Genomic DNA, 16,490 nt, shown 5'->3' with positions numbered 1-16,490 from the left:
ACATGGATAGTGTCAGAACCAAGTGAGACGATCACATGATTTATTATGCTTCTGGCTGACATTAATCAACCTAATGGACAAACTTGACAGATACCAAAATCAACCTTTCTTGCAGATTAACTCAAGTACAAGCTCAAACTACAATTAGCATGCACATAAGAGAGACAACTTATTAGGATTGGAGATTCACAGACCTTATTTCAGTTGCTTAAGATTTAACAGAAAAAGTGTAAAATTAATAGCAGCAAGTTTCAACTCAACACAAATAAATAACTTGTAATCCAACTCAAGTATAGTTTGGTGTGAATGTAAGAGAATAGAGATAATTATCACAGTTGGAAATAGAGGGACCTGAAAAAAGTTGTGTATCATTTACCAGAATATAGTATAAGTTATGAATAAAATTATATTCCTATAATTTAATGTTCATAGTTCTCAGCAATTCTACTCTATTTTCATACTGTGTGCAGTATTTATTTCATATATTTCTGCCATTTGCCAATAAACTGACTTCCCTTTCTACCTCCATTCAGGACACTATCTGCTCACCTGTTGAGCCACGATTTCAACTACAAAATCACTATGAGATAGAACATTTTATTGCAGAAGATTATAACAAACATTAACTTCAACCATCAAATGAGATATTGACAAGAAGTATTTGGAGTTTCATATCATGCATTGCAAATCAACTAAAACAATAATCATTATGAAGCTACAAAAAAGGGGGCAAGAAAGAAATCAAGGTTCATCTACTTGCACATACCAAACAGTATTGATGTTTTGGCACGTGACCCAACAATACTAGTCATCCAACATTGGCTGCTGCTCAAGCTCAGTCAAATGTTCCGTCAAAGCAAATGTAGAGCCATTGATAACCTCATTTTCAGCCCTACACAGTAGCAACTGTTCCCGAAGACTTCTCACTAGCTCATTCAGTTTCTGAATATTCCTTTCTTGAGAAAGTATGATCTGTGGCAAAGTTAATAGAAAATAACTCTAATCAGTCACTTAATACCCAGTGATGATATATGCCATCTTCAAAACCCTTGGAAATTTCAATTCACTTCAAGCAACTACACCAGAACAAATAATGAATGCAGCCTGGAAGATTAAAATCAAACTAAATCAGCAATAAGTAGACAAAAAATAGGTCATATTGAGGTACCCTCTAACTGGTATAACTGTATGGCACTATCAACATCTGGTATATGTTAAGGTGTTTTTTTTAACACTAAAACAATTTTAAAAAATAATGTAAAAGTCATATTAGATGAGGAGTTTGGGAAAACTTCCAATAAGACCATCATATAAAAGCTACCTGCCTAAACGAATAATTCAAAAGTATCACTAGATTGAAGAAATAAATCCCACTAACTTCAATTTTAACATATGACATTTGCGACTAGGAACACTCAAATATTAGAGTTGCGCTTTTCACCAAGAGACTAACAGAATTAGAAGGAGAAAGGGGCAAACCTAAAACAAAATCTGCTACTTAAAGGTTTTCACTTATGGCAATGCAATTGCAAAACTGAAATCAAGACACTAAGTGAGTGTCATACAAAATTCTGACCAAAATACAGATGCATGTCCAAGAGTCAGATCTAGCAATTCATGATTCTTATCCACACAAAACTTGCTGAGATGGGCTGAAAAGATGGATTTAAGCAAGTAGGTTCATCCTCTAGCAAGCATATACTAAAAGGAAATTATCCAGTCCCAAAGTGTAATCTTTGGACGCTCACTAGCCCAAAGTTTTTACTGTTCCACCCAAACAATGATGCCTTTGTGAGCAAATACATTATAAAAAACAGTTCCACTAAGGGCAATCCTTTTTTGGAACAGGTAGCTATGATCATAACTCCCCACCCCCCCCCCCCCAAAAAAAAAAAAAAACAACCGTGTCTATATCTGCTGGGTAACATTTTAATACAAGTTGAATGAGCCATCTAATAAAGTTCATGGCACTTGAATTGATAGTGCAAATTATCAAGATAAAAGAATGTGGTATGGAAATTTTTAATCAGCTGAGAATTAGTGAACACCTCTGAAGCCAAAACAATATTTAGCAATATATAGATGTTGTTAATTTTGTTCATTACAAAGAAAATTTAAATAAAAGTCCTATACACTCCAATTAGCATGGATCTTTTAAGAAGTTAAATTTCAGTGAATAGGCATCTGAACAAACAGAGGAACCTTCTTTTTTGTCCATCAATGAAATAAAACCTTAAGAAAATCAATTTTCTAAGCTTGCTTGCAAAGCAAAGTAACCAGCTATTTCTAGGTTAAGAAAAGTCAAGAAACAAGGTTGTTTCATAGGTAGATTGAAAGCATGGCAAAGCAAGAGCTAAAGAAAGAAAAAGGTATCGTTATTACCCTAAACAAAATGTCGCAAATGTTTCCGAGCATTTGTTTCTACTTTGTTGAGCAGAAGTATAGGGACAGAAGAAACACTACAAAGAATGATTAGCTTGTAAATAATGCATCTCAGCACCCACCGCAGCAATGTAATCTTCATCAAAATGACCCAAAGATTTGAACATTCATGGTAATGCATATTGTTGCATACGCTTTCTTTGAGTATATCGGGTTCTGCTAATTGAAAAAGAAAATGCTATTACATTCTTAGAGCTTATATAACTCTGACCAGATCATCGAGTGGCAATCGACCATAGAATGAACTCTAACAAATAGAAAGAAAATATGAGGATGACCAATTCATAGAAGCCATGTTTGAGCCTTTTAGAACTTTTTAGGAGTAAGCAATCGCCTAGTTGCTAGGTAGGAAAGATGAAAAAGCCAATAAAAAGGAAAACACTGTTTCAATCCATTACTTGGTAGAATTGAAAGACTAAGGACAAAACAAAGCAAAAATCACTTCACTATTTTTTTTTTTATCATTATACCCTTTGCATGCAAATATCTAAATTATGTTGTCGAATTGAAAAAGATAAAATCGTGCAAGAAAAATTCCTACGGAATCCACAATGAGAGAGAGGATTAGGAAAGGCGAAACCTTTTCTTTGACGGATTCTTGGCGTTTCGAAACGTACTGGTCTTTGAGAGAAACGGTGGGAGTTGGCTCAATTTCTTCGCCAAACTGCTGCTTCCATTCGAACTGTGAAGTGAACACTATTAAAAACACTAGAAAACGAGTAGCCAAGGTCTCGACATCGCTTCACATTTAACCCCCAATTTTTGTCTAATTTTCTGTTTCAATTTTCCTTTTCCTCTTTTGGGTGTTTCGAGAAGATGGAAATCTGCTGCCACCGATTTAAGGGAAGAAATTAGCAAGAGAACGATAATAATAAAAAGAAAGAACAGTGGCAGATCGAAGTGGACGACACCGGAAAAATGGAAATTCGTTTGAAAATTTATGTTCGGGGCATATATCCTTTGTCGTTTTTTTAAATTAGATTAATAATCAGTTTCTTAGCCTCCGACTAAGTGGAGAGATGGCAATCCGGTCACATTTAATTTGGATTCTTTGGATTTACATTATTTTTTATTTAAAATTTTTAAGCATGTAGCAATTAACTATTTGAACATGAAAAACAAAAATTAAAGTTAATTTTTATTACAAATAAATGTGTGAATGTCCATTATGTTATGATTTAGTAATCAATAGATAAAATACAAAAATATAATTTAATTTAAAATTAGATTAAGATTATGATTTAAGGAGTTGTTGGCTTATAGATAGACTCGTCATTCATTTAAGTATAGATTTGAATAAAATCTTCTTACCCCTTTTAAATATTTTCTCTTATATTTTTAATTCTTTAATCACTTAAATTTTGGTATTATTTTATTTTCATCTACAAGTTTCAAAATGATTTCAATGATTGGTTTTTTATTTCTAATTTTAGCAAATCTGGTAAGTGTTAGTATTATTTTATTTTTATTATCTCCAAGTTTTAAAATGATTTCAATGGTTGGTTTTTAATTTTTTATTGTAACAAATCAAATAAGTAATTAATATCTCTTTAATATTTTCATTCTTTAAAAATCAACCTTAATATGAATTTTATTATCATGTTGTATATATTAAATATTGTCCCTTGATGGGAAAGTGAATTTCTTATTATATTGCTATTAATGAAAAATCATGAATATTCATTCCCTAAAATAAATGTGTCAAACGAGTAACTAATAAAAAATTATAAATCCGTCTATTCCCTGAAGTGAAGGCGATATCATTTAATAATTATGATCATAGTCATGAATCTATCCATTTCTTAAAGTAAATGCAATATCATTTAATAATTATAATCATCATAATAATTTTCACTATCATTATTCTAAAAATAATTTTACCTATTAAAAGTGGATGGATGACTTAATCCATTGATCCACTAAAAATGGATAATCTACTAGAAGTGGATAACATATTATCAGCGGATCACCCACCAAAAGTGAAAGAATACTTTAAACTTAATAGAAGTGGATGATGTAACGACCACTCCTCGATCGCTATCGATGTCCAAGTCTCGTGGGAAAACTCGTCAAATCTCGAATAAGCCTTATTTAAAACATTAGTCATTACCTCATATTCATACCATCAATCTATAAAATCATCTCGATCCATAAAACTCTTTGTAAAGAGAATTGAATAATGATCTTTATAAATTGAATAAACCTTTATTCCACATAATCATAAAAGATAATACATCAAAACTTATAATCCCCAAATGTACATTTGCATTGACACAATTGTCTAATTTCATAACAATTTACATTAAGACAACTCGACCTCTAATAAGCGACTCGGAATAAAGTGCTAGGAGATGCCCTTACTTATCCGCGGTGGATTGAAATTGCCAATGAATGCACGCTAGGCTGATCACTATTTGAAAAAGGAAATATGAGGGGTGAGTCTCACAGAGACTCAGTGATCATCGGCTTTGTGAGCAGGGCATAGATGGGAAACAAGCGTAAGGCGGTAAGTTGAATATTAAAACCAAAATATCAAATCATATTTTAAAATACCAAATCATAAGTAAGATATTTGTGCTTTGTAAAAATAATGTAGTAAATCATAATAATATTTTCACTTGGCAAAACGGTGCCAAAATAATGTTACGAAACTAAGTTCAAACATCGAAAACATATTTTACCATACAAATATGGTCAACGATATAAAGTATGCACGCTCCCAATTATGTGGCATGTAAAGAAATCAAGTTACGGCCACGTAAAACATCTCATGTTCATCAAGTAAGCACTGAAAGCTTTTATTCAAACCAAGGGAGTTGCAAAGAAATCTCAACTCTCCACCTTGCAAAATAGTATGTGTCGAAAACTCACAAGGCTCTTGAGTAGGTAAGAATCGTAATCACTCGTTAACCATTTTCATGTAATAACATCCAGGAGATCTGCTCCACCGAATCTCCACAGCCATGGCAATCTTGACGATATTGGCCGACATCGGAGAAATCAAGCGGTTGCAACCACGAATATCACTTGTGGCCTAGCCACATATATAACCCATGGCTTTGCCACGTATATCACAAACTAGGCCCCAACCATGTCTAACAGCTCATCGATGACCCAAAGGTTCTTTAGCTAGAGCTCACTTATGCATAAGGGTCACACTTAACCAAAGTAATAGCCGGCCTACTTTCTACATTCTCAGTTTGTCAAAACCGTTTTCAAAACCAAATCAAGTTTTACAAGGCTTTTCCTTTTAAATCCTTTCAAATCAAGGTTTGATAACCCCTTTGAAATTACTTTTCAAACTAATGGCATGGTGTAAATATTTATATACAAATTGGGCTAAAAACGAAGCTCAAAACTTACATTTAAAATCGTTTAACAAATGCATTAGCTATGCATATCAAACAAAAGAATATAAGGCACAAATTTTGATACAAACATTGTGAAAGGCTTTTTTCTCGATATCTAAAATTCTTTACGCGTATAGCTTATCTATAGGTATATCCAAATCACTTTAAAACACTTGTACTTACAAACTTTCTATAGTTTCTACCAACTTATGTTTTCTACAAAACCAATATATAAGTCATTGTAAATCCATTCAAAATTGCCTATCAAGGCTAACAGTTCATGCTATCCACAAATGCTCTTAAGAAAACCAATTATGTTTATTAACATAAATCAATATATAATACGAAGATTTTAAAATCGACACCCCCTACTTATCTTACAATAGCGAGACGCTACATCGCTATTGATTCGGGCGCGTATCTAGCTAATTCCACTCATCAGTTCCTGTTACCTCCTCCGGCACGCCACCACAACACACTTTCTTTACTTAACACTTCCTATCAACCATATAAACTCAATACACTTAATTTATTCACATGCATGACAGCACATCAATAAATAATTCCATAACCTAATCTCATAGTTTTCATTAACCCTTACTTACAATCATTTAACATACAATCCAAAGTCTATCAAATAACCAATGCCAACACAACACCATGCAACCACATTGCATGCTTACCTTTTGATTTTAGCTTGAGTTCCACACATATAGTTCACCATTTCCTCACATTCATAGTCACCATTGCTGCCACGAACATATGCAATCAAATATACATACTTTTCCTTGTTCACTTGAAATTTCAAGACTAAAACGCTTAGCCATTGCTTGTTTAGCTCAAAATTACCATGCATTCCAAAATCTACCTACATGCATGCCTCGAGTTCCTTGAATCCTCGTAGATCTTCTTATCACAAACAAAATCACACATTACAATTAATTTACTAAGCATGTATTTCAAGAAAAATGGAAATCTCCTTACCTTACTTGTCTCGGGTTCACCAAACCGATCTTTCCTTCTTTTTTCTTCTTCTTCTTTCTTTCTTTCCCCCTTTCTTTCTCTCTTCCCTTTCTTTCTTCCTTTCCTCTCCTTTCTCTTTTCCCCTTGTAGTGGATAGATCTCCAAGGCCGAGCCTTGAAAATGCCTTTAGTTTTCTCCATTTTGTGCTTACTTGGCGGATTGCCCAGATCACTTGCCTTTACCATATTTTCCTTCCTTTTCTCTTTATTCTCTCTCATGGGCGGATTGCCAAGGTTGCATGTCTTGGTGGCATGTTTCTTCTTCTCCTGTTGAGGTAAAAGTACAAGGCAAAAAGCCTTAGTAACTTTTCCACCCATCACATTCGTTTTCTATATCTTTTCACTTTTATTTTCTTGGTTTCTTTATTCTATTCTTTTTCCTTTTCATTCCTTTATTTGTTCCTTATCTCATTAGGCTAACTCACTCTCCACTCACATTTCATGCACACATTATCTCTTTTGCTCATTAGTCCAAAATCTATCTTAATTACCTTCCATCTGCCACTTCATTTTCTTATTTTATTTTTATTTCCTTTGCCACCCATTCTTCCAATTACATTTCATGCACAACTTTCTTTTATATTTTATTTGGCCATTTATCCAACCAATCAAGTCTTATGCAACCCACATTTTACTTTTCTCATTTGACCACCAAAGTATCAATTAAATTACATGCAAATAATCTTTAACTTTATCTTTCCATTTTTCTTTCACATGGTGAGGTCCCACACGTTCTCCGTTAAGTTATCCTTTTATGCACATTATAGTTTGCATGTAATAGTAACTTTCACATGTACATTTCATATTTCACATAACTTAACTTCCTTGATTAGTCAATATCCATTTAACTTTAAATATTATAAATTACACTTAAATCCTCAAACTTTTTTTTTTTACCGTGTACCCTCCGAACTTTCATACTTTATAATTCGGTCCTTCCAACACTTCTTAATTTTCAATTTCCTTCTAGTTTCTCCTTTACATGTGTACAAATATATTATAAGATTTGTATCCCATCAAGGTGTCACCATAATATTTAAATAATACTTACCTACTTGTGCTCTATTTAATAAAGGCACGCAGGCCCACTAACGTTATTTATCTTCAAAATTCATTCTTATTTATTCTCCTCTACTTAGATTAGTCATATACTTCTTCTTCACGACTAACTTCGATCATAGATAAAATATTAATATTTTAATATTATTTTAATAATAAAATATTATTTTATTTCAAAATTTTCAACTTGTCTCTTTGGGAACCAAAATGTCTTACTTTGTTCCGGTTCACTTCAGAATTGCCTTTTTATCTAGCTAATTCATCATCGGTAAACTATTATTATTTAATTATCATGTCCTCACGTACGAAATATTTTATTTTAAAATTTTTTTCACATATCACCGCTCTTTCACACTTAAATTTACGTCTATCAACCCTCTGTCTCATCGATGAGATCATATTGACTCTTATACGAGGGTATGGGGTGTTACAGTCTCTCCCACTTAAATAGAATTTGTCCTTGAATTCACGTCAGCGTCGAGCTATTAATCTCACTTTATGATCTTATTTCATTTTCTCTTTCGTAGGGATTTTAATTTATCCACTTTATTCACCTTCAGTTTGACTAGAATAATTTACTTAGGTCTATTGTCATCTTCAGAATCAAAACAACAGTATCTCTCACAATTATGCTCTCTTTATCATTGAGATTCTGAGCACACCTTTAACTCTATTATTATCATTAAACACAATTCAACCTCAATCATACCCGTATCGATCACATATCATTCTTGCTTATATATACCTAATCACTATCTTATTGCTTCGTTTCTTATCAAACTTCTCGACATTCATTCATCTTACTCCATACATTATTACATAACTTATAGCGTTATAAATACAACATATTCATTCCTGTACATGTTCTCAACATTAGGGAAGGGTTAAGGCCTTCAATTATCCCCACATACTTCATGTTTGTCTTGCTTCTATGCGACGCACACTTCAACATCATTTTTAAGCCAATGAAATTTACATCATGTAAAAAGGCAATTCACACGCCAATCTTTAGCTTTAATCGTAATTCTTTCATTCACCATCAAATTCTTTCCATTAATTCTAATTTTTCATGTCTCAAAATATAATGTTATCATTATGACTTATAACCTTTTGATCATCATTAACGTAATTAAATTTTATCTTTCTTAATCAATTTCTCCAAACACTCGCATTATAATATTATCACCATTTATTCTCCATTCATTACACTATTGCCTTGTGGGGAGTCTACGATAGTTATGACATACTACTTTATTACTTCTTACATCTCAATCATATTAATCGATCTTGTATGGCTTAAGCACACCATAGATTATATTTTTGGATATACTTTCGTTATTTATTGCTTTGAGATAAGGGCAATAAAGAATTATTGAAATCCAAACCTCACTTTCTCAACTTAGAACATAACAACATGAGATAAGGGCAAGACAAGATGAGATATGATGACAAGAAGCAATGGAATGTTTTCTACGTCAACAATTTCCTTCCTCCTCTCCACTCCACTTTCCATCATAAAGCGGTGCTCTGCGAAGGGATAAACTACATTTGTTTTTCTCCGACTTATTTTTTTAAATAACAGTGGCTTCGATGTCTTTCATATTTCATGACAATATGGTTGAGAATGGATGTATGATCTTTGTGTATATTTTTTTATTGGAAATCGCTCTTTGAATTGATATTTTCTTGAATAGTTGCAAAAATGGAGAACGCCAAATTATTCCTTACAATAGTCTTTGTGTTTTCTTGATAATGCTTTGGTAATGATTATAAATAACTCTTGAACATATAAGTTTGGGTGACTATGTTGCACATCCACTTGAATGCTATTCTCTTCACTTTTGGCTTATGATTTCTTAAGGAGAGCTGTTCAAAGGTTTTTAGGTTATTATTTTTTTGAAATAAAAAGTGAGAGTTATATTTTTCATATGCTCTAAATTGATCTTTCCTTTGTTGATTGAGCTTGAACTCTGAACTCTCTTCATTTATATTTTCTGACTTCGTAACACTTGAGCTTTATTCCTTATTGTGATTCCATGTTGCCTTCCTTTTTTGCTATGATCCCACCCTTCGAGGGATTGATCCCTCTTTCACAAAAAATTGAATTTCAGGCTAAAAATGAAGGCAAGATTGATCCCAAAGTTGGCAGTGTTGACATTAATGGTTATATATACGTGTTTTTAGAAAAAGAAAAATCACTAAATTGTTTATTAAAATATGGATATTTTGATTTAATAAAAATATTTAATTATATGATGTGAAACATTGAAAAATATGTATTGAGGAAAGGAAAATGGTACTTCATCTCTTGGAAAAAAATTATTAAATATTTTCTTGAAAATGATATTTAATCGTGAATTCAATATAGCAAATTACATTGCCCTTCATTTGAGATTAAATGTCATTATACATTACACTTTTTGAAAAAATAAAAATAATTAAGCCCTAAATTTTCACTAGGTAACAGTGATTCAATGCTGTCTCTCGGAGGATATTTTGGTTAAGAAAACATTAATAGAAACAAATAAGCATAAATGTCTTCTTCAATATCAATCATGGCAATTTGGGCTGGTTTGTAATCCAACAAAAATTCGATCAGTTTGGACTTGGACATGGCATATTGTACTGGACCTCGGCCCATTAAATATAAGTAAATAGAGGGAAAGGAAAACGGAAGAAACGAACATTACCCGGAAAATTTATCAAAGTAAAGCAGAGCAAGAAAAGAACAATGGGAAACAGCCAGTCACCTCCTGCAAATCCTCGTTTCACTTCAGCTTCCAGGTTTCTTTTTTTGTCTTCTCTCCTTTATTTATTTTTGATTAAAAACTACTTATTATATGGTGGGTATAATCGAACTAATGAAAATAATTGTGTTTAAGATCTTTTACACCAAAGGAACTGGAGGATCTCAAATCACTGTTCGCTTCCCTGGCTGCCCAGTCACAGAGCAATGGTCAATATATATCTTCTTCTGTCTTTCAGGTTTTGTTCCTTTTGCTGATCTACCCCATTTTTGTTTATGAATGTTTGTTTTGATTTCCATTGATTCTTTTTGTTTTTTTTAAACAAGAAGTGTTACTATGGGTGTAGGTTTGCTTTGGATTAAAAGGTCCTCTCGGAGACAGAATGTTTGATTTGGCCACACAGGGAAGGAAGGACGATAAGCTTACGTTCGAAGACCTCGTGATCACTAAAGTAATTCCTCCTTTTTTAGATTCTTTTATTATATCCGGCATTTTTGTTGTTAGTTATCAGCGGTTCATACAAATGCTTAGAACGAGTGTAGTTGGTTATAACTTCATCTGATTGTTGCTTTTGTTACTTAGGTTTTACTTCCCCAAGTGAAAAGCTAAACGTGCGTAACTGTTGTTGAATAATTAAAGATTAAAATTTTAACATTTTGTGAATGACAACACGCATGGTTTTGCTTCAATATGGAATGGTTACCATATTTTCTGTGCGTTACATTTTGACTATTTGTTCATTTTCAAATCAAATACTAAGATTTTGCATTTTAGTAACTTTTGAAGAAGGAAATAACTAATATCAAAAGGCGAGGAACAAAGCAACAACTGAGGGGATCCTATGTTAATGGCTGTTCTGTATTGAGCTCGCAGAAGCTATCGGTTATATGTTTCCTTTTTTGTAGGGGACTTATGAGAAAGGGACAAATGATGAGATTGAGGAGTTTATTTATCGATTGTTGGATGTTACAAATGATGAAATTTTGACAAGGTAGAATTATGATCACTTGTAATATTTTCTTTACTTCACCAACTCACTTTTTCCTAGCCATTAAAATTGGTTTTGTTAACATTTATTTCCCAACACATGAACCCTAATGAAGGAACATTTTTTATTTCATGTTATAAGTACTTTTACCATCTAATTGAATTTCTAGCTGCTCTGTCATGTTAGAGACCTTCTAATTTAAGTGGCTTCTTCTCAATGACAGGTCTGATCTAGAATCTGTTCTAATCACAATGTTTGATCATATATTCCACCTGAAAGGTTCTGGATCAGGATCAAGATCGAATTGCTACATGGTAGACGAATTTCTGAATGCTGCAACTTTCTCAAAGGATCATGAGGGATGTAATGATAAAAGTATGTCTTTTGAGGATTTCAAAAGCTGGTGTTCTCTTGTACCATCTGTGAAGAAGTTCCTTGCGAGCCTATTTGTGCCACCAGACCCAGGTTCTCTATGCTTCTTCACTTATCTATGCCCTTTTATTCTGTAATCTTTAACATTCTGGTATCATCAATGGAGACATTATGTCATACAAGTATGAAAAGCTACTTTATGTTTAATGCAAACAATTGCAGTACAGACAAGGTGCTTAACTTAAAGTTTCATGTTCAGAAGAAACGGCTTTTAAAGCATTTTTGCCCATCTAATGACATATGTATTCTATTTTAATAAAAGTTTGTAATTGGAATGGCTCTTGATGACAATGGTCTACATATGAGCGCAGGTAGCTCAAAACCATCAAAATTAGGTTCAACATTGATCACTGGAATTGGAATAGCTGAGACATATACTGCAAGGCATGCTGTTTTATGTGTATAGTTTTGAATTTGCATCCTTGTCTAGCTGTGCATTCCCTGAACTTAGCAAAAATATGCAGCCCTCTTAATTTCAATTTGATGATCTGATTTTATTGCACCCAGCTTAACTTTGATAAGCCTGATTCATTGGGAAAACTTTATTTGTCTTTATATTATGCTTAATTATTAAGGCTTAACTTAGATTAAGCTGAGTTGTAGATTAATTATAGACATGGCCAGGCAGTTGTTACGCCGAATCCTTTCCAGTCTCCTATGATAGAGATAAAATTAATATCAGAGGTCCAGTTTTAATCGATACTTTCTTGTGTAGGGAGACTGGGATCTCAGGTTCCTAAATTGCAGCATTTGGAGAATATTGATTCTAGTATATTCTTACTAAGAGATGAATATGCTTGGCATATAGGAGGAGCTCTATCTCAAGAAGAGCTAGAGGAATGGAAACTTTTGTATCATAGTGCATTAAATGGCTCAAGTTTCAACACATTCTTGGGCAATGTATCGTAAGTACCTTGCTTCCTTTCTTGCACACTTCTTATCTCTATTCAGACTTTATTAGTTTTTCTTCATTTCATTTCAAGTCATAAGAATCCCCCCGTTAGTTCTGTCCCCTGCTTACCCAACTATTATCTGGTTCTGAATGTTTAGAAGTTCATGTAATATTTTAAACTATTCTGAAAAAATTGCAGATAATTGTTATTTTTTTTGTTTAAATAATATGAAATTGATCATGTCTGATTTGTTTTGGTGTGATTATGACCATAGGTTTCCTCATTTTGCTTGACAATTTCTTATCAATCTGTGACTGCTAAACTCCATTTTCAGTGATATGATAGACAATTATAGTATGGTTTCCATTGCTGCAATAACTTTGGATATTTTTATCTTGGCTTCTTTATCCAGTCTACTTTGAAGCCACTTGGACCTAGAAATCTCTAAACGATGTCATTGAGGCATACGGGCTTCCTATATCTTACAAGGAACAGTCTCAATAAACAGAAAGAGCTCATTGTGGACGCTGTCACTCTTGTTTATGCATCTATTAGGGAGACATAGAAGAAATTGACAAGCATTTAGCTCTTCTTTTTTTCATGCTTTGCAATCAAGCAAGACGCCTTGCTTGTCTATGATGAACTAGTAGACCTGTCAAAATGGGCCTGGCCCATAAAGCCGGCCCATTTTTTATTAACTATGGGATGGGTTGGGTTAGAAAATTTTGGCCCATATTAGAATCGGGCCTAAATGGGGCCAGCCCACCAAATCAGTAGGTTGATGTGGGCTGGGGCAGGGCCAGCCCTATGGGTCAGAAAAAAATAATTTTAATTAATTTAATAATTTTATATATTTAATTATGTAAAATTAATAATTTAGTTACCAATAGTATCGTTTATTTTATATATTTCAATGTCTTTAATCTTCACTTGTTAAATTAAAAGTTTTAGTTTAGATTAAAACTTATTATCTATTTTTCTTTTATGGTAATGAATATTAGATGATAAATTGATAATGATTCAGACCTTGAGACATCATTGCTGTTTAAACAAGATTTAAATGTTTTACTTGAGAATGAGGATTGAGGAGGATATAAATGAGTCTTGAAATTTTTATTATTTGGTTATATACTTATGTTTATGAGATAGTAGTTTGTATTAAAGATTTAAACTTTATTATGTAATTTATTTATTTTTTTATATTTGATGTAATTTGTTTATTTGTAATATGTTTTTATTATTCAATTTATGAATTAAATTAGAGAACAATTTTGTTAATAAATAATTTATCAAATAAAATTATAAAAATTATTTTTTTTGAAAAAAATAAAAATGGGTTGGCCCAACCCAACCCATGGGTTAATAAGGGGTGGCTGGGTTGAGATTTTAATGGCCCATATAAAAAATGAGTTGGCTCGGCCCAACCCATATTTTCTCAACCCATAAGGGTTGGGGCCGGGCTAGGCCGGGCCAGCCCATATTGACAGTTCTATGAACTAGGTTGCTTCTCTGTTTAGTTGATGACTTTGCTTATTGCTATTTGTCTATTCGTTTTTTTTTTCTTCCTTTTATTCATTTTTTGCAATAAGGTAAGAAGGAAAAAACAAAGCATTAATCAAATGGAGCCTAAAATATGCCGATTGGATTCTTATTTTTCTGCCTTCTAGGTTTATTGGCTTGTATGTGAGTGGTTCATTAAATAAAATAGAGATAAGACAATTTTCTCTGTATCAAATGAACTTTCTCACTATTGTTTTCAGCCTTTCTTTGTCTCATTTTCTTTTTTTTGAAGAAAGTATAAGTTCTAAGTACTTTCTAATTTTATTTCCGTTTCTCAGTTGCTGGGACCCTTTTTTTTTTTTTAAGTAGGAGTGAATGGGTAATTGTTCAATTGAACTGCAGAAACAATGATGGGCCAACTGTCTTGATTATTAAGGATAGAGAAGGTTACATATTTGGAGGTTATGCTTCTCAGCCTTGGGAGAGGCATAGCAATTTCTATGGGGACATGAAGTCTTTTATCTTTCAGCTCTACCCGAAGGCATCAATTTTCAGGCCAACAGGTGCAAATAGTAATTTGCAATGGGTATGTTTCCACTTTGCTTTTGTTTCATTTTTCCCCAGGGTACCATTTCCACTTACTTTCATTTCCAGATGAAGCCAAGTTATGTTTGAATTCTTTGTTTCCTAGAATATTCAATTGCAGTATTTGCTTTATAGTTCTGATATTGCTAAGAGAATTTCCTCTTGTAAGTTGGCATGCTGTCATTTATAGAGCTCTGTAGTGATTGAGTAAAATATCTGTAGAATTAGACCTTTCCAGGATGGAAATTATGCAATTACACATGTACACTGCCAATTTTAAGTTGTCTATACTTAGGGTAGCACTGATTTAGGATTTATTGCGGCAGCTTTCATACTCAACTTGGAAATGAATTGGAATTATTTATAAAAGTTATTCAGGGTTATTCAATATTTATTATTCTAATATCATGGACTTAATGTGGGTTTGACCACTGAGATGCAAGGACTCTTAAACCTGGCCCTGGGTTGGCTTATCCAACTCCTTTTCTTCTGATTTGAAAAAGTGGATTCATGTTTTCCCTTTTTATCTGGTTTTCTGATTTCTGTGGTAGGAAAGAACCAAAACTGCATACTTTCCGTCTGATGCATATGGGAGTGTGCCAGTTCCTTGTTGCTAATAATCTTGCATTGGCAGTGTGCTGTGAACTTCAGTTCAGAGGCAATCCCAAATGGTTTTGGTTTTGGAGGACGCATTAATCACTTTGGCCTGTTCCTCTCAGCAAGCTTTGATCAGGGGCATACCTTTTCCTGTACCACTTTCAATAGCCCTTGCCTTTCAAAGACCAGCCAAATATGCCCAGAGGTGATAGAATGCTGGGGAGTTGTTAGAAAAGGAATGGAACACGAAAAGCAAGATGTTGTAAAGGGTACAGTGTTAGAAAGGTTTAAGGAGGACAGGCATATGCTCAACATGGTTGGGATTGCAAATGCCAGCGAGTAGTCTGGGAGGCTTTCCAACATTGCATGCATTTTTTAGATGGTCTTGACAATCTAAAAAATTCTTATAACTAAATGATGAAGGCACTGTGGCCTGTACTGTAGAATTTTTTGATTCTACTTTGCAAAAGGTGTGTATTACTGGATGCAGTATATGTTGCCACTGATGGTGATCACCGCCTTTGAAAGGGTGTAATGCTATTGGCTCATGGAAATCTGGTTTCAAAATAAAATGCATAGAAGAAGATTGAGAACCAACTACCCTTTTTTATTGTCAATTATTGACAGCCATCAGAGTATCATTTACTCTTTCTTTGCAATATGAATTTCTGCGTTTTACTATTATTCTGCTGTCATATCAACATGCTTGGCGTCTTATTGTTTGATTTTTTTTGTGTGTAAATAGCTTAATTATTAAGGTTATTCAGTTAGCTAGTACAGTGGTAATCTTTTAAGCAGGTTTCCCTTATCTTTTGCTTATATACCCAAATCTTGTAACAGTTGCAGATTAAGAAATAAGATGTACAGTACTAAAT

At 33.2% G+C, this 16,490-nt stretch overlaps 1 protein-coding gene and 1 pseudogene across 3 annotated transcripts; one reads left to right on the top strand and one right to left on the bottom strand.

Moving 5' to 3' along the window:
• Positions 1-563: 563 nt before the first annotated feature.
• On the bottom strand, positions 564-3,459 carry LOC110420442 (uncharacterized; annotated as a pseudogene). Its single transcript, XR_016351458.1, has 2 exons — positions 3,023-3,459; positions 564-972 (listed from the first exon to the last, which is right to left on the bottom strand). The product of XR_016351458.1 is annotated as an uncharacterized LOC110420442 (transcript).
• Positions 3,460-10,555: 7,096 nt separating this feature from the next.
• On the top strand, positions 10,556-16,232 carry LOC110420273 (TLD-domain containing nucleolar protein). Of its 2 annotated transcripts, none has more exons than XM_021433529.1 (8): positions 10,556-10,657; positions 10,756-10,858; positions 10,967-11,071; positions 11,526-11,611; positions 11,832-12,073; positions 12,849-12,945; positions 14,836-15,019; positions 15,653-16,232. In XM_021433529.1, exons 1-8 carry the CDS (start codon positions 10,605-10,607, stop codon positions 15,956-15,958), a joined length of 1,176 nt encoding a protein of 391 aa, XP_021289204.1. In that variant the 5' UTR covers positions 10,556-10,604; the 3' UTR covers positions 15,959-16,232. The 2 variants fall into 2 exon arrangements, with proteins under 2 accessions (XP_021289204.1, XP_021289202.1); XM_021433527.1 differs by having other exon boundaries at positions 12,756-12,945.
• The last annotated feature ends 258 nt before the right edge of the window (positions 16,233-16,490 follow it).

This window comes from Theobroma umbraticum, unplaced genomic scaffold (assembly GCF_002168275.2).
Source record: "Theobroma umbraticum cultivar Fairchild unplaced genomic scaffold, ASM216827v3 scaffold_86.0, whole genome shotgun sequence".
Taxonomy (NCBI): Eukaryota; Viridiplantae; Streptophyta; class Magnoliopsida; order Malvales; family Malvaceae; genus Theobroma; species Theobroma umbraticum.
The sequence above is the reverse complement of the archived record's forward strand: the minus strand, read 5'-3'. Positions and strand labels throughout refer to the sequence as shown.